This window comes from Pongo abelii, chromosome 3, assembly GCF_028885655.2.
Source record: "Pongo abelii isolate AG06213 chromosome 3, NHGRI_mPonAbe1-v2.0_pri, whole genome shotgun sequence".
Taxonomy (NCBI): domain Eukaryota; kingdom Metazoa; phylum Chordata; class Mammalia; order Primates; family Hominidae; genus Pongo; species Pongo abelii.
Window position 1 is genome coordinate 168,088,527 of NC_071988.2, and position 18,243 is coordinate 168,106,769.

An 18,243-nucleotide genomic window follows, 5' to 3' on the forward strand; every position below is an offset into this window, starting at 1 on the left:
ATCATTAAGATGAATGATACTTGAGGGTCAAGCTGGAGATCTTTCAGAGAAGCTTTAATATCTTTAATTTCATACCTGCTGTCTAGAACCCTGGGGACTTTTCTAAATTTTGATTACATAGTCTAGATATGCTAGCAATGATTTTCAGATACCATATTCAGAATAAAAAATCCAAACCAAAAATAGTTCAAAAATCTCTAAAGAATATTATTGTATCACTTTGTTTGAGAACTTCCATTTCTCTCTTTCTTTATATGGATCAGAAAATAATAGCACAAAATGACAGACACTCCCTCACTTTTCTTTAGCCTGGTGGTAAAAATCTACTAGGTCCATAATTTTAGCAGCATCTTTAAGAATCTGTCAAATGGCAAAGACTCCCAAACTGCCTTTCCTCACAGAACTGTAACTCTGAAGGAAATTGCATGACAGAAATACATTTATGGCTACACTCCAAAGATAGTCTTCTATTTTCTGTCGTTCCTCTGGATTTCTATTTCAACTTTAATGGGTTACTGTGAAACAGCAATGTGGCTTTTAGTTTGCAAGAATGGAGTGCAGACAGTGTTGCCTCATGAAAGGTAAGGCTGGCTCACTAGATCTACTTTAAATAGAATATAACTTTTTATTAATAATAAAGAAAATGTAAGAAATGAGTATCAGTTTATGACTGGGCCACATGGAGATATATGTTTATGGGAGCAATTACATTTGTTAAGTATTTTAGAACTGTCTTATAACCAGCAGTGTAATCAGAAATAATTTTCTTTTTAAACAATTAATAAAACAATTCAAACCCATGCCAAGATCAAACATTTATAATACTTGGATCCAGTAAAGCAATTTTTGGTCTTCAAAGTGTTTTCATATCCTATAATCCAATGCAGTTCTGGAAGTTAGGAGGCCTGGAATATAGTTTCTGGGATATGATCTGGGATAAGTTTAAAGATTTTTTTTCTATGCTTTCATTTATTTGTATGCACAATAAGGCAACAATTACTGACTTGCTAATATTCAAGATTGTTTAGGTAACATTATATTACGAGGTTAAGAGCTTTAACCTTTTAGACCAATTGTAGAGTAGTTTTATTAAGATAAGATTCTTTATGTACCAAGTAGAATAGGCTTTGTGTGAAAATAATACCAGAAATGCAAACTTTTGTATTTCAAATCAATTTCCTCTTGACAAAATGACTCAAATGTTATTAAATGAGATTTTTAGCCCAAGTTGTAGGTAATTCTTTACCATTCCTAAGAAACTTCCAATCAAATGGAAAACAAGATCCTTTTAAGATTGTGTTTCTCCTAAGACAGTTTGGAGGGTCTGAAGGTATTTTTTAACCTCTTTAGGAAGAAGCTATAGACATATTTCCTTTCCTGTAATATGTTAACATTATTTATATAACTATTCCTTTCAAGAACTTATTTCCTTTGCACGCATAATAGGGAAACTTGTTATTTCATAGAGCAGAAATATCAGTCACAGACTCACAGAAACTTAATACTGGAAGGAATCTCAAGTGTCATTTTGTCCATCTTCTCATTGTATGGATGAGGAAATGAGGCCTATGGCAATTAAGTGATTTGTTCCAGCTTTTGCTGAGAGAAGTGGAACAGGAATCCAGACTAGAATCAGGGATGTGCTCTTTATCCTATGTCTACCAGAAAGCTATATTCTTTTAGCTTAATGCACAGGTTCTTGTCATAGTTCAGCTGTGTAACTGCAACTAGACCCATAATTAAGTACATATAAACAATGTAAGAAATAGTTTCCTTGATTTGCCTTTGTACACAACTGTCTGTAAATGGCAAGATATACAGTGGACTTTTAATAAGCATTGATGATGATACTCTAATATTTAATTAGCATTCATTCAATTCAGAAGTACTTTTGGAAATAAGAAATTTGGAGTCTTGCCATTGACTGCTAATAGTCAGCTGACATACTCTGAGGTTATGTGCTTTCAGTTTGCTGTTTAAAAACATTAAAAACTAACACAAACATGCTTAACTTAAGGACCTCAAATGTCCTGAAACATTTGCTTGCTAAGTGTTGTGAGAACATTTTCTGCATATATTGGAACTCTAGATAAGCAAAGTGATTTGAATACTCAAAAGAAAAAGATAAATAAGATGAAAGTAAAATGCCAATTCCACAGGATATCCTGGATCTAATTTCTTTCTTGATGAGATCTATTGACTGACTGTGCACTAAGCCATTATTAACTAGGATACAAGCTGTTCTTCAATCTCTGCTATGTAAAATATCTTTTCATTATTACATAAAAATTGCCATCAAACTAGAGAAGAATTTGGGAGAGTTCATGGCTTTTATGGCAACCCACAGCAAGTGATGCTGTCTTGACAAAATATAAAATTACCTCCAACCCTGAGCTGAAACTATAGGAGAGTAGCAAACAAGCCCTGTAGTACTGTTTTAGATGAAGCACAGTGATAGCTCTGCACTTCCTTCAGGCCTCCTCTTTCTTCCTGAATGAACTCCAGGGAATGGCATCTTGTCAGGCTTTCCAGATGGATTATGTGAAGCCATAGCTCAATGTCATTTTCAATAGGAAGCCTCATAATTAAAGGTCAAATAGTCACTTCATCTGCAATCAATCAATAGAAAAAGTACTAATACGAAGAACTAATCAATCAATGGCAAATGCACTAATAAAAGCAATGAATCAAATTCAGCGTGTGTAGATGCAAGTACAAGGAAGAGATCGAGATAGGGCAAAAGCAAGAACAATAAAATAAATCGAAGGTGTATATAAGGGAATACTCAGAAAGCTTCTCAAGCAAGAGTTTTCATCTTTGGTTTATTAGTTACTGGTTGCCTCTTGGCCTGCGATGATTTATTCTTAAATACAAATACTAGATATAATAATGAATGGTATTTTATATTTCACTTAATGTATTCTGTGTGAGATGTTAAAGATGTGTATACACATATATACACATATATATAAAATCAGAAGAAATACTATGATAGTGATTGCAAAGGGAAAGATGCATTTTTAAAGTGCCAAATAGGTATATTATAATCTGTTATATTTCATCTTTGTGTCAGCAGTGAGAGAAAATATAACTCTAACTGATATTACCTAAAATTTCCCCTTGCTTTCTGGACTATGAAGTCCTCATACTTCTTGTGATGTTCTTGCATTTCCATGCGGGGATGTTGATATTTTGGAGGCTGTGTGTGTATGGGATCAAGCGGTATGTGAGAAATCTCTATACCTTCCACTCAATTTTGCTGTGAGCCTTAAACTGCTTTAAAAAAATAAAGTTTATTAAAAATAAAAACAAACAAAAAAGAATTTCCATTAGGACTATTATCAGCCTATATATCAGGTCACTGTCATGGCCTATCCTCTGTAGCAGAAATGTCAGGTCACCAGTAGATCCATGCATTGGATCTTGTGAAAATGGATACAGTAAATTTATAGTGCTTAACAAGAACATTCTAGCATTAGCATCTAAACATCACTTGCTGTATGGGGAAATAGTGGTGATCTGTCTGAGATAAGGGAAACAGCAAAGAGGGCATTTTCATAAATACTGTGTAAGAGACTGTAAGACAGAAGCCAAATACGATCAAGGGATGACAGAATATTGGAGTTGGAAGTAAAATTACCTAATTTTAGAACCAAGGAAACTGAGGCCCAGGAAAGTATCAGTGGAAGAGCCAGGACGAGTATTTAGGTCTTATAATTCCAAGACAGCCTATGTCTATCATGTTATGAAAGTAGCTAAAGATTACATAGATATTACACTAGTACAGCATCTTATTGGAGGATCTATTTCATGGTAGAACACTGCAAAAGCAAACAGAAATCCAATTTAACCCAACCCTTTTTAGCAAAACAACTACTTCATAGCACCTATCTGTTTGCCTGAAAATTAGCTTTTGGAGAGTATAAAGGACAGAAAAATATGACTTTAGGATTAAGAAAAATAAAAAGACAAAAAACCCTGAATGGGTAGATATTCTGCTTATAGAAAAGCACACTGATCACACTGCTGTGTGCTTCTTGGGTATGCGTTTTACTCTTTGTTCAGCACAACCAGCTCTAGCACAGAACAGAGAAACAGAGAAAACCCTTTTCGGTTTTCCTGACAAAAGCAAGTCCTTAAAAGTATCCCAGAACTTAAAGTAAAATAAAAAAAAAAAAAAAGAAAAATAAGAACAATCTTCAAAATAGAAAAAAAAAAAAAGTGGGTCAGGTTTGCAAGCCCATTGCAGAAATGTGGGAATGTATTTGGTGCAGCCATGGTTCAGCCTATGCTCTAAGGATACAGGCGCATTCCATCCCTGCACTCTGTGTATCTGAGGAGTCTGGCAGCATCTGCCTCTGGACTCACTAACTTGATAAAAGTCCCTCTGGTTTTAGAAGACCTGAGACACCAGACAGTACATGACAATAACACACATGGGAAAGAAGTGTAAGATGATTTCCTTGAGGTCAACAACTAAAACACACTTGTTACATGAAAATCTACAAGACAGGGGTCAGTAGACTAGAAACTTGGGAGTGGTAACATAGTTGTAACTAACATAGTTATTAGTAATCAATAAGAATAGCTACACCTTATAGAATACTCACCAAGTGCCAGGCAGCACAGCAAGCTATTAGATGGGCTCTCTCATGTAGTCCACAGCAATCTATTTACAGTATGATTATTGCACACATCTTGTCATTTATTGACTACCTATTATCTACCAAGTGCTGTGCCAAGTACTTAACAAATTTAAACTTTAATCTTTACAACAGCCTTACAAAATGAGTGTTATTCTGCCCGTTCCACAGATGAAAAGGTTAAGGTTCAGGGAAGTTAACTGATTTGTCTAAGGTCACAAAATTAGGATTGGAATATGGTTTCTAAGACTGTTTCAACTTCAATTTAATGATGATTATAGCTACACAAATACAAAAATAGAGCAGTGCATAGACTATATATATTTTATATATATATATATAATATATATATTATTCAAATAAGCTGAAGCTCTCCATAACAACTGCTCCTAAGGGTTTGTCCAATTTCTAAATCATTTTCCAAACTTTGTAAGACTGACAGTAGACTATCAGACAAATATGTTTGGGATTAATAAAAACATTATGAAATGTCTTCATTTTCTAGTTCACAGACTGAATTTCCTTAACATAAGCAGACTAAGAACATTGTAATGATTCTTCATTCTCTTAAGTGACTCGTGCTAAAATGTAGAGAAATTTTTAATATGAGTTTTTGCCATAACATGCCCACCACCCCAAGGAGTTTGTGACTGATGTATATTTCAATAAAGCTTCTGATTACTTAATGACTTTTAATGACTAAACACATAGATTCCGGATGTCTAACAGGTTATTGGGATAATGCCACTAATTGGATAAAGCTAAGTAGAAAATAGCACTTTTCTTCTTAATCCATTTTTTGTCCATTAAATAAATACTTATTTCACTTTTAGTGCTAATCTGATTGAGTTAATGATAACTATATTGTTTCTTTATAGAAATAACACTCAGAAATAAGCATCAAACTAAAGTCAATATCAAATTAGAGTAATAACATTATTCCCACCTTGCTCTGAGCTGCTGGAAAATAAGTTAGTCTTTTCCAGGGACAACTCTAGGGTCTGCCAAAGCAATGTTTTTGCCAATTCCCTATTTAGAAGTAGTTTCCACGGCATCTCTACCCCTGCTCTAATGTTAACATTCTACATTGGTAATCCTGTATGAGAATTGAAAATATGATTGTAAATTAAGCTAAGTTTTCCAGTGTTAATTTTGGCCCACAGAGATTTGTTCAATCAAATAACAGAATTTCAAAGCAATGACCCACCCTCACTTTGCTACTGTTCCTTATCTAACAGTGTGGACAACACCCCATTCCATTTAATTTGAAGAGTTCTTTGAATTTCAAAATCATAAGATGTAACTATATGAGGGAAATAGGTGGTTTTTAACTCTGTGAATCACTTACCCAATGTAAGGGATTTGTGTGTAGAACAGAAAATGATAGCCACTGTGTCTGCTGGTGTGAAACCCGAATTATTCCTAGGGGCAAAAAAAGATTTTGACAAATACTTTTATAAAAAGCCAATTTAACATATTCAAAATCAAATGTAGTACCTACCTTTATGTTAACATCCCTTTGATCAATCCTGGTGACAGTAGTAATTCTACACCCAAATGTACAGAAGTGTCTGGATTTCTTTTTAGAGAACCACTTCTGAGTCATTTATCCATGAAAAGGAAAACAGCTGTAAAAATGTGTGGTGGAGGTCGCCTAAGATCACGTATATAATCAGCCCCTGGAGCAGGACTGATTATAAAAATAATGCAACAAGGAACTCTAAGTCTCTAGGTTACTACTTGAAATTTATCCAGTGGCTTGAAAGGATTAATGTATCTCTAAAAATGCTTTTTTCAAGGAGCAACACATCCTTTTGGTAGCAAACACCACTTAAGAAATACAGGGTATGAACAAAGATTTAACATCATATATTTTAGTAAAAACAAATTATCATTTTTTGAGCAGTATCATGTATAGGTACTTCTCTAATGTCTTTACATGTAAAAGCAACAACCTCAAAAGGCAAGTGATGTAATGTTCCTATTTACAGATGAGAAAACTGAGGCACACAGAAGTGTATAACATACTCAGGGCCCATGGTAGTAAGTGACAGAGCCAGGATTCAAATAGAGTCTAGTTCCTAGGCCTGTGTTCTTAATTACTATATTCTACTATTGTTATATACTATGTTAAACATTTAAAAAAACTCACTGAGTCAAAACTAATTAAATGTTGTGGGGAGTCAGTACTGGGAATTAGATGTCATAATCAGATTTCCTGTTTTAGATAATAAGGGTTTAGAAAGCCAAAAAAGTTAAAAATGTCATTGTTATGATTGTACCCTTATATTTTAGACACTATTCTTTTGTGGAGTCAGGATATCAGGATTTGACTATATAGAGTCTATTCATTCCCTGCTCTGAACTCTGACAGAAGAGTTAGCAAATGGAAAAATGTTCTAGAAACTGACTCCATGTATACAGTTGCAGATATAACAATGTACCTGATTTTTAAGGCTCCCTAATGAAAGAGACCCAATCATTTCCCTTAGTAATCTCATCCCCATGCACTACTTTTGCTGGGAGAAAACTCTTCCCTAAATAGATCCCACATCCTGTTTTTCTTGTTGTATACCCACAGGAGGAGAGAAGAGTCCCCTCAACTCCCCGCCGGTTCCCCCATCACCCCACCCTGCTTCCTCATCCCCTGTGCCTGTGTCAAGAGAATATTTAAAATGGCCTTCGGTCTCTCTTCTGAAAAGGCATGCATGTTTCTGCTTCCTAACCAGTCGTACTTCTAAGCTCTTTCTTGATAACTTTCAAACTGAATTTTTGGCGTCTCACTTCAGTTGAGGATTCAAGACTGGCTTAATTGTTTCTACATTTTATTCTCATATTGATATTGTAATACCATTCTTGTTTTTTAAACATTGCACTACATGGCTTTCATATTTCTTCATCCCTTTATTCCTCACAGTAGGCCTAATGGGGAAGGAGTTCCATAAGTTTCCGTAAATGCATGGGCTGAGAGATGAAAGCACTACAGATAGACATGAGAAAGAGGAGAGGAGAGAGAAATAGAGTGCTTTCGGCTGAAAGAGAAGGATCACCTCTAGCTTGGCAGGGAAAGTAGAAGATGATGATAGAGCACAAATAACCTTCTGGGAAAAAATAACAATTGAGCTGAGCCTTAAAGAATAGATTTAGATATGTGCAGATGTGTGTTTTAGATAGGGGACAGTGAGACTGCAGTACGGGAGTGTAGGGGGCAGTTGGCAAAGAACAGATTCTTCAGGCTGACTTGTGTGCAGGGACACTGGCTTATGATCAGGAGTATGAAGTTGATATGATGGGATAAGGGGAACTGCTGAAGGACTTGGGACAGTAAAATGACATGAGTAGATCCATTCTTAAGGAGAAGTGATCACACAGCATGGTGTAAGACTGAAGATGGTGAGGCTGGGCAGGAAGCAGGGAGCTCTAAGGGCCTAAAGAATCAGAGTGAAGACAGCAGATGGTGGAAAGAGACATGGAGATAGGATGAAAAGAATTTCTGTTAACTTCTGTGCAATAGTACCTCCCAACAGCTCAAGAGTGCAGGCTTTTGGAGCAAACACACCTGATTTTAATTCCAGGCCACCCTTTTTCTCACATGTAGAATGAGTATAAGACCGTCTGACTCTTAGGATCAATTGTGGGGATAAATGCCAATGCTTGTTAAGAATGTGGCACAATGTAAATGTCGAACACAAGCCAAGAGATATTATTATTATTGCTTTGAGAGAAAAGGAAGAATCAAAGAGAAATTAGAAATTTTGAGCATATGGAACCAAGAGGAGCATTAAGGAAACAGAATTAAAGAGGAGGCTCAGTGAGCCTTGGGAAGGAGGCCAAGGAGTTGATGCTGATGTATACTGGATTTGTAGTGGTGAGGACTGAATTTGTAGTGGTAAAAAGGACTGTGTCTGCAGTGGTGAGAGGGACTGAGTTTGGAGTGGTAAGAAAGACTGTGTTTAGGGTGGCGAAAAGGACTGAGTTTGGAGTGGTGAGAAGGACTGAACTTGGAGAGGTGAGAAGGACTGAACTTGGAGTGGTGAGAAGGACTAAACTTGGAGTGGTGAGAAGGACTGAGTTTGAAGTGGTGAGAAGGACTGTGTTTGGAGTGGTGAGAAGGACTGTGTTTGGAGTGGTGAGAAGGACTGAGTTTATTGTGGTGAGAAGGACTGAGTTTGGAGTGGTGAGAAGGACTGAGTTTGGAGTAGTGAGAAGGACTGAGTTTGGAGTGGTGAGAAGGACTGAGTTTGGAGTAGTGAGAAGGACTGAGTTTGGAGTGGTGAGAAGGACTGTGTTTGGAATGGTGAGAAGGACTGTGTTTGGAGTGATGAGAAGGACTCTGGAGTGGTGAGAAGGACTGTGTTTGGAGTGGTGAGAAGGACTGTGTTTGGAGTGGTGAGAAGGACTGAGTTTGGAGTGGTGAGAAGGACTGTGTTTGGAGTGGTGAGAAGGACTGAGTTTGGAGTGGTGAGAAGGACTGAGTTTGGAGTGGTGAGAAGGACTGAGTTTGGAGTGGTGAGAAGGACTGAGTTTGGAGTGGTGAGAAGGACTGTGTTTGGAGTGGTGAGAAGGACTTTGTTTGGAATGGTGAGAAGGACTGTGTTTGGAGTGATGAGAAGGACTCTGGAGTGGTGAGAAGGACTGTGTTTGGAGTGGTGAGAAGGACTGTGTTTGGAGTGGTGAGAAGGACTGAGTTTGGAGTGGTGAGAAGGACTGTGTTTGGAGTGGTGAGAAGGATTGAGTTTGGAGTGGTGAGAAGGACTGAGTTTGGAGTGGTGAGAAGGACTGAGTTTGGAGTGGTGAGAAGGACTGAGTTTGGAGTGGTGAGAAGGACTGTGTTTGGAGTGGTGAGAAGGACTGTGTTTGGAGTGGTGAGAAGGACTGCATTTGGAGTGGTGAGAAGGAGTGTGTTTGGACTGGCAAGAAGAACTGTTTGTAGTAGTGAGAAGGACTGTGTTTGTAGTGGTGAGAAGGACTGTGTTTGTAGTGGTGAGAAGGACTGTGTTTGGAATGGTGAGGACTGTTTGGTGAGAAGGACTGAGTTTGGAGTGGTGAGAAGGACTCAGTTTGGAGTGGTGAGAAGGACTGAGTTTGAAGTGGTGAGAAGGACTGTGTTTGGAGTGGTGAGAAGGACTGGGTTTGGAGTGGTGAGAAGGACTGTGTTTGGAGTGGTGAGAAGGACTGTGTTTGGAGTGGTGAGAAGGACTCTGTTTGGAGTGGTGAGAAGGACTCTGTTTGGAGTGGTGAGGACTCTGGAGTGGTGAGAAGGACTCTGTTTGGAGTGGTGAGAAGGACTGTGTTTGGAGTGGTGAGAAGGACTGTGTTTGGAGTGGTGAGAAGGACTGTGTTTGGAGTGGTGAGAAGGACTGAGTTTGGAGTGGTGAGAAGGACTGAGTTTGGAGTGGTGAGAAGGACTGTGTTTGGAGTGGTGAGAAGGACTGTGTTTGGAGTGGTGAGAAGGACTGTGTTTGGAGTGGTGAGAAGGACTGTGTTTGGAGTGGTGAGAAGGACTGTGTTTGGAGTGGTGAGAAGGACTGTGTTTGGAGTGGTGAGAAGGACTGTGTTTGGAGTGGTGAGAAGGACTGTGTTTGGAGTGGTGAGAAGGACTGTGTTTGGAGTGGTGAGAAGGACTGTGTTTGGAGTGGTGAGAAGGACTGTGTTTGGAGTGGTGAGAAGGACTGTGTTTGGAGTGGTGAGAAGGACTGAGTTTGGAGTGGTGAGAAGGACCATGTTTGCAGTGGTGAGGACTGTGTTTTCAAGAAATCTGGCAAAGGGAAGAAAAAGGTCACAGGATATTTGACTATGATTATAAAGAGAAAGTGAAGACACGGCAGAGAGAAATACCTGATGAACACAGGTCCTAAAGAGGCCTGAGAAGCCAAGAATAAAGAGGTTATCTGGAGCAGGGCATTTCCTATCATATCTGAGCTGGAAGCCAAAGTGAACAAGGGGAGTGAAAAATATGGAGATTTTTCAGGTAGAGAACGGGCAAGCAGAGGCAAGTTTTGTTAGAGATTTTACTTTCTTTGTAAAGTGTGAGCCAACTTTGAGTTAATTCCAAGGCCTGGGAATCAAAGACATTAGAAAAGTTTGAAATTGGCAGATTGGAGAATATGAATTACAGTCAATTAACAATGAATAAAAAAACTTCCGTGCAGGAGTGAGTGCCCTCCAGTGATTGTAGAATATGTAATGTGATCAGCTGGCCTAGGTAGGGGATGTTGTCCAGCAACGTTTGTAGTGTTAGGAGCACTTCAAAAACTTTGTCTTTTGTGGCCCTTGTTTATATCAGCCATGGCTGCATCTGGGTTTATGCATTTGGTTTTCTTCCTAGAGTCTTGCACTACACTTTTCCTTTAGTAAACTGTGTTCAGCTTGATATCTTGTTCTTTTCAAGGTTACAGCACATTTCCAGTGTGTTACAGTCTCTCTGGTCAAGGAGGCTGTGAATTAATCTGGCGCTGGCTGCTGCTCACTAGAGCAGCATTCACAATGTGGCTAAAGAGGATATTTGCAAGATACGCTTACTTGTCCTCTGTTTCAGGTAAGGAGGCTAAAGCTAGGGCCACACTGGGAGATTTCCGGCTCATTGCTCTCAGTAACACTGCTCTACAGTCTTATTGACAAAAAGTCCATCAGTGGGAAGGAGGATTAGAACCTTAAGGCATAAAAAGGGAACATTTAAAGTTAAAAACAATATTCTTCCTCAATAGGGTTGACTTGTACTCTAGCTATATAGGACCGGAGCACTGTACATCGGGGAAAGCTGATAGAGCAGATGCTCACTTAACCCTCTCTTCAGGAGGGTGGTAAATTACCACAGCATAAGCATTATTGAGCACTTTTCTAAGCATGTTGCAGCCAGTATTACTTCCTTCTCAGAAAAGCCATACAAATAGATAGTGTTATTGCTCTGCTTTTTCCAAAAAGGGAACTGGAAACACAAGTAGGTTAAACAACTCCCCTAAAGTCACACAACTAGTAAGTTGGTTGCCCAAAACCTTGGTCATAAGTTTGCCCTTTTGAGAAAGACAATATTAAAACCAAAAACACTACAAAATGTAATGGGTGACAGCAGCTATCTTGGTAAATAATCCACCCTTAGCCATACTCTGTCAAGGGGGACTTCATGGTACAAGGTCATGACAAGACCCAGAAAAATCAAGTGTCCTGTACATCATATTTGAGTAGTAATGACTAAAATTATTCTGATTAACATCTCTATTGGGTCTGCTCACATTCTTGAAAGGAATCACATTACTATTTATTTTCTAACTCTACCTTATCTCTTTTTAATATTGATTTTCTTTTTATCCTGTTTTTAATGATTCTTTTGATCACTTTGTCTTCTCTTGAGATGTTTATTTCCTTTTCTTCCCAACTGGTCTTTTTATTCTCTCTTACAAAGCTTTCAATCAGTGTTTTCCACATAATGTTTATTTTGCCTTCCTTTGCAGTACCCACAGAGGAAAACATGTCAGGTTTTACTAGTAGAATCACAGAATGTGGAACAGAAAAGGTCCTTTGAGATAATTCTGTCTAAGCTCACTATTTTCAGAGGAGGAAACTTCCATGTGAAGCCTCTTCTTTGTTAACCTGTGTACCTGTGTTTTGTCTCTGCTCGTTTTCAGAGAAGACCTCCTCTGTCATTAGCTGGGTGGCACTGAACAAGCTACCCAGGATGCCAAGGCTTAGTTGCCTCCTCTGAAATGGTAAGAAAACTTACCATTAATGATCATCCCCATCTTCCTTGCCTGCTTCCCTTTCCCATTCTCCCATCCTGCTTCTCCCAGGGCTATGGTGAAAGGCAGATTGAGATATCTCACTGGAAATGTACTGATCAGAATTAAAACACATATACAAATATTTGTTTTCTTCCTTTTCCTTCATTAACAGTTTCTTTTGCCACTCTAATGACAATATAGGTTTCTGTTACTCTAGTTACCAGCCTACCAAACTTTTTAACTTTTTATATATTTTTAAAAGATTTCCAATTACTGCTTTCCTTTTCTAAACTTTTTCAATGTGTGTGTGTGGGTGTGTGTGTGTGTGTGTTTAATTTGCAGTTTCCCAAAGTTGCAGAATGGTTAGGTCATTGGATAGCTGACTCTTGGCTTGATGAATCAACTCATTTCCTAGCAACTGGGACAGAGAAAAGTAAAAAATAATGTATTACAAAGCTAGCAAAGCTAATGCCCCATCTCTGATTATTAGTTTTTTTTGTTTTTTTTTTTTGAGATGGAGTCTTGCTCTGTCACCCAGGCTGGAGTGCAGTGGCGTGATCTCAGCTCACTGCAACCTCCGTCTCCCGGGTTCAAGCGATTCTCCTGCCTCAGCCTCTGGAGTAGCTGGGATTACAGGCGCACTCTACTGCGCCGGGCTAATTTTTGTATTTTTAGTAGAGATGGGATTTCGCCATGTTGGCCTGGCTGGTTTTGAACTCCTGACCTCGTGATCCACCCACCTTGGCCTCCCAAAGTGCTGGGATTAAAGGCATGAGCAACCGCACCCAGCCAGATTTTTTTAAAAGTACAGAAATTCTTGGGCTGGGCATGGTGGCTCACGCCTGTAATCCGAGCACGTTGGGAGGCCAAGGTGGGTAGATCACGAGGTCAGGAGATTCAGACCATCCTGGCTAACATGGTGAAACCCCATCTCTACTAAAAATACAAAAAATTAGCCAGGTGTGGTGGTGGGAGCCTGTAGTCCCAGCTACTTGGGAGGCTGAGGCAGGAGAATGGCGTGAACCCAGGAGGCTGAGCTTGCAGTGAACTGAGATTGCGCCACTGCACTCCAGCCTGGGCGACAGAGCAAGACTCCATATCAAAAAAAAAAAAAAAAAAAAAAAAAAAAAGTACAGAAATTCTCCAGGCAAGCCAGGAATTTGAGAACAGAGAATGAGGCTATGTGAGAGGTAATTTAGGCTTCAGACAAATTCGAAGTAAATCATTAATAGATGATTATGGCAGGGGACAGGGCGGGGAGGGGGTGCAGAGAGAGAGAGAAATGATCAAGCTATATGCTGTCGTTTATCAAAGAATGTGCAGGTTTGACTGTAAGTCAAGGAAGTTAAAAACCTGACAGATGCCAGCTGCGGTGAATCATGCCTATAGTCCCAGCACTTTGGGGAGGCCAAGGTGGGAGAATCACTTGAGGCCAGGAGTTTAAGACTAGCTTGGGCAACATAACAAGAGCTTGTCTCTACAAAAAATTACAAGTTAGTCGGGCATGGTGGTGTTTGCATGTAGTCTCAGCTAACTCATGAGGCTGAGGCAAGAGGATCACCTGAGCCCATGAGTTTGAGGCTATAGCAAGCTATGATGGCATCACTGCATTCCAGCCTGGGTGACAGAGCAAGCTCCTGTCTCTAAACCAAACCAAACCAAACCAAACCAAAACAAAACAAAACAAAACAAAACAAAACCAAAACAAAACAAAACAGAACCTCAGTGAATGCAGAATAAGCAAGAAAAGAAGGATTTTAAAATTACAGATCCTTATGAAAGTCCAGTCTACTCCGTGCCGTAAATTCTTAATTTCAGTTCAACTAGGTGTCACACTTCTGCCACCCATGCCTCCTTTAGCAGTTCCAGTAGTGGCTGCTCTATGTTCTATTTTCCAAGAAAATTTTTAGTCACTAACAGGATATCTGCATCCTACCTCATCCAATAGGAGGAGTGGTTCTGATGATCACTTTTGCCGCAAGGACAAGCAAACAAACTGCCATTGAAAGGCAAATGTCTTTTCTAAGGTGACATAACAAGCCATTTACAAAAAGAACTTTAAAATAGCTCCTGCTTTCAGACTTACCCAATTAAGTCACATTTTCTCTGTGACTTAATGGCTCCAGGCTTTACTCTTACTTCATAAATCACAATCCCTAGCTTGGGAAAATGCTTCAAATTACATCAATCAATAAGTTTTTATTGACTGTTTACAATCAGCCTAGTGCTATACCAAGTGCTGTGAGAGCCAAGTGCCTAATGTGATAGCCTGCACCATCCACTGCTCTGATGCTTTTTCAAGCCTTATAAACAGCATAGGCTCTTTCCGTTGTGGTCACTCATTGCTATCGCCTGGTGTTCATGGGCTTTGCAATCTGACTCAAGCCTACCTTTCCAGTTACTATTACTATTTCTAATCTTCCTCTACTCCTATTGTCTCACCATATCTTGATTTTTGTATGTGTCCACATTTGCATTATTGCTTCTTCTCCCACCAAGAACTCCCTCTTGGCATCTCTAACTGCTGAACAGTTAGCCATTCTGTATGGCTCAGGTCAAGCCCCATCATTTCCATGAATCCTTGCTCTATACTCTCTTGGGAAGTGCTTCCTTCTTCTTTGAACTGAATACAGGTTGGCTTACTGTACTACCCAGAGGACACTTGGGTTATCAGTGCAAGATTGAAATCACCTCTTATTTGTGGCATTCCCTATGGTAACTTTCTCTAACCAAAAGTTCAAGTAATATTTGTAATGTATAATAAAGGTGGAAAAATTTGCATTTGAAGTAAGCTTTTAAGAACAGGAAGGAGGAACCAGGACATGGAGACTAATTTGGATATGGGGACTGCCTAAGCAAGGGACAGAAATGAGAAAGCATGAGGTCTTTCCAGGGAGCAGCAAAGATTTTACATCAACCTAAAGCTTAGACAGCATGAATACTAGTAGTGGTTCATGATACTGGAAAATAGACTAGAGGACCTTGTCCCCCAAAATAAACTTCATTCTACAGGCACTGGATAACCATTAAAGATATCTGAACCAGAGAGCCATTATCAGAATTCTAGTCATTGGAAGCACTATGAAATACATAATAAAAGCTGGGTGTAGAAATGGAATTATCAGTAAGATATCCATTGAAATAGCCTAGAGAGAAAGAGGCAACAAGAGCCTGAATTAAGGAAGTGGCTTTTGGAGCAGAAAAAATATTACAGAAGTAGGATTGGGAGATTAAAAAAAAAATGATGTGAAGGATTCCAGCTTGAGTAACTTTGAGGATGGTGGTTCACTAAAAATAAGGAAAGAAATAAGAGAAAGAAGCAGTTTTTGGGAAAAACATGACTCCATTTTGAATATCTTGAGTCTAAGGTCTTGTTAAGACAGTCAAGTAAAGATATCCAAATGGTAAATGAAAAATAGCGTTCAAACTCAGGAAAAACATTGCAATGGATGGTTTGCACCTGAAAATCATCAGTATGAAGCTAACAGCTCAAGCCAGTAGAATGGAAGGGCCTGCCTAAGCACTCGATGTGGATAGACAAGATAAGGCCAAGGAAAGACCCTTTGTTATGTCTACAATTTGAAAGTGGCAGAAGGGAGGCAGAATGGTCAGGGAGACGGGAGAAAAACATATGTAAAAGAAGAAAAAAATATAAAAGTGTGTAGTGGCATAGTAGCCAAGTAGACAGCATGATTCCTCATTTAGAAAACTAATAACAAGAGATACCAAATCACTTACCTTGTTGAAAAGATGAAAGTTAAAAGCATAAAACTCAGCTGGATAGAAAATACTGAAGAAAAAAAGATTGAATCTAAATTAGCACTCTAAAAGCAGTATTTGTAGCATACTTATTGGTATACTTGTTTTATCTAAAACTTATAGGAACTAAAAAAGAAAAACAAACAAACCAAACAAGCATGGCTTGCTAAATTGAAAGAATCATTTAAATTAGTAGGAATCAGTCTGTTCTTATTGATGATATCCCCAGAAACAGTCTTTGTTATTGAGGGAAAACCTAAAGCCTTTTTAAGATTTGGTTATTTAATTTGGTCAATTTAGAAAGAGCTGGTTTATTCTATGAATATTTCTAGCAAATATCACAAATGCAGTAGCATACAATATACTTTAGAATAACAAAAGATTCTTTGATATTACAACATTAGTAACAGTTGTCTTTGGGATAACAGGATAAATAGAACAAAAGGTTGCTTTTTGAGCTTTAGCAGTTTCCTGCATTTTATAGTCTGCTGCTTCTCAAAATGAAATGATATTACTTTGGGTAAATTTTATTAGAAAATATGATGTAAATATTCATATTTTAACCAATGCAGCCAAGTTATTATACTTAGAAATAATAGTATCATATATTATAAATCCTGTTTTTAAATCACAATAAGGGGCAAGATCAGTTTAAAGTTATAATAAACTAAATTGGTGACACAGTGCTCAATCTAACATTTGCATCTGACAGGAATTAAGGCTTCTCTCATCTGACATCAACTACTGTAAATCAGAAAATGAGGCAGCAGACTCAAAAACAAAGGAAATTACGATGTAAGTCTAAAGCCAATGTATTTTAAAAGAACAGAATGAAGCCACTGAGTAAATGTAAAATAAAATTAAGCATTCATTTCTAGTCAAATTAACACTAGACATGAATTTAGGGAACACACAGTGCTACGTGTTGCTATTGAGGACACTGAGGCATAGCCAGGCTATCCCATTTTCCAACTTACTTATGAACAGTATGAGAACAAGGCTGAATTTATCCAGGTCAATATTTGGGTTAGAGAACGTGTCACAGAATGTTGTGTAGATGATCATGAGGAGTACACTGCTGCTGATAGCACCAAAAGGAGGCTTCTTTCTCTCAAGCCAATCCTTGATATATCTTCGGACAATCTGAAATACAGAGATCAACAGGTTGCCTCTTTTCAGAGATGTAGGGAGTTGAAATGGGCATCACAAAGTGATTCTGACAGGAGAAAGACATAAAGGAAAGAGAATAATTTGGTTGATGGCCACAGTGGATTTCAAAGCTTCCCTGCCACACTACTCTTCTTCTGGGGAATTTAACATTTGCAGTGCAACTTCCACTGGGTGTCCATAATGAGAGTATATTTTCAACTGCATTCAAATCCATCCTTAATCATGCCAAATGCTCTTTGCTAGCTGTCACTGAGACATGCCCATTAAGCCTCCCCAAAGTTTATCTCCTCTGCTGATCCTAATGGATGTGTGTAATTATCACAGTCCCCTTTGCCTCAACAGACAATTCCAAGTGCAACTTTGGGAATCTTAAAAATCTGACATCTTCAAGAATTTCAAGACGGTAGATAATCGAAAGTGATCCATGGAACATATTAATATTTAAAATGCTAGCAATGCACCAGAAGTTTTTAATTAAATTATAACTCATGCTTGAAAAGCAAAAGTGCATGTGTTGTGGGAGTTTAAATAATTCAAACTCTGAATATCTAGAGTTTTTGTGAATCCAAAGACAAATGCCATTTGCATACTTTTAGAATTCCAGAATTAACATTTAAAAATGAATAAACCTGTCCTAACTCTCCTACAAAAGGATCAGTGAAATATAAAGTTATAGAGCAATTCTGTCTTATTTTAAAATCAGGTCATCTGAATATTAGTGATAACTCCTGTTTGGACATAAAAGTGAACCACTCTACTTAAAACATTGTTTCACTTTTGAAAGAAGCTGTACAAGTCCTATCATAGGGATGATAGCTGAGACATATTAAGTTTTGAGTCACTCGTTATCCTGCATAATTGAACATGAGAATTCACAACAGGCTGAATTACCATGGATCCATTAGCAATAATGAGGTCAGGGAACTTATCCTGATAAGGCTGATGGGGTTCTG

At 38.3% G+C, this 18,243-nt stretch overlaps 1 protein-coding gene across 6 annotated transcripts in view; it reads right to left on the reverse strand.

Moving 5' to 3' along the window:
• The window catches only part of SLC10A7 (solute carrier family 10 member 7), a 271,510-nt gene that overhangs the window by 23,440 nt on the left and 229,827 nt on the right, over positions 1 to 18,243 (reverse strand). For 4 of the 6 annotated variants that reach the window (XM_054554550.2, XM_054554549.2, XM_024246412.3 and 1 more), the window contains 3 exons: positions 17,098 to 17,263; positions 16,100 to 16,151; positions 5,992 to 6,065 (listed from right to left, as the gene is read on the reverse strand). In XM_054554550.2, the coding sequence (XP_054410525.1) occupies positions 5,992 to 6,065; positions 16,100 to 16,151; positions 17,098 to 17,263 (292 nt within the window). The remainder of the gene's footprint in view (positions 1 to 5,991; positions 6,066 to 16,099; positions 16,152 to 17,097; positions 17,264 to 18,243) is intronic. The other 2 variants (XR_008524796.2, XR_008524795.2) reach the window with 1 other exon arrangement.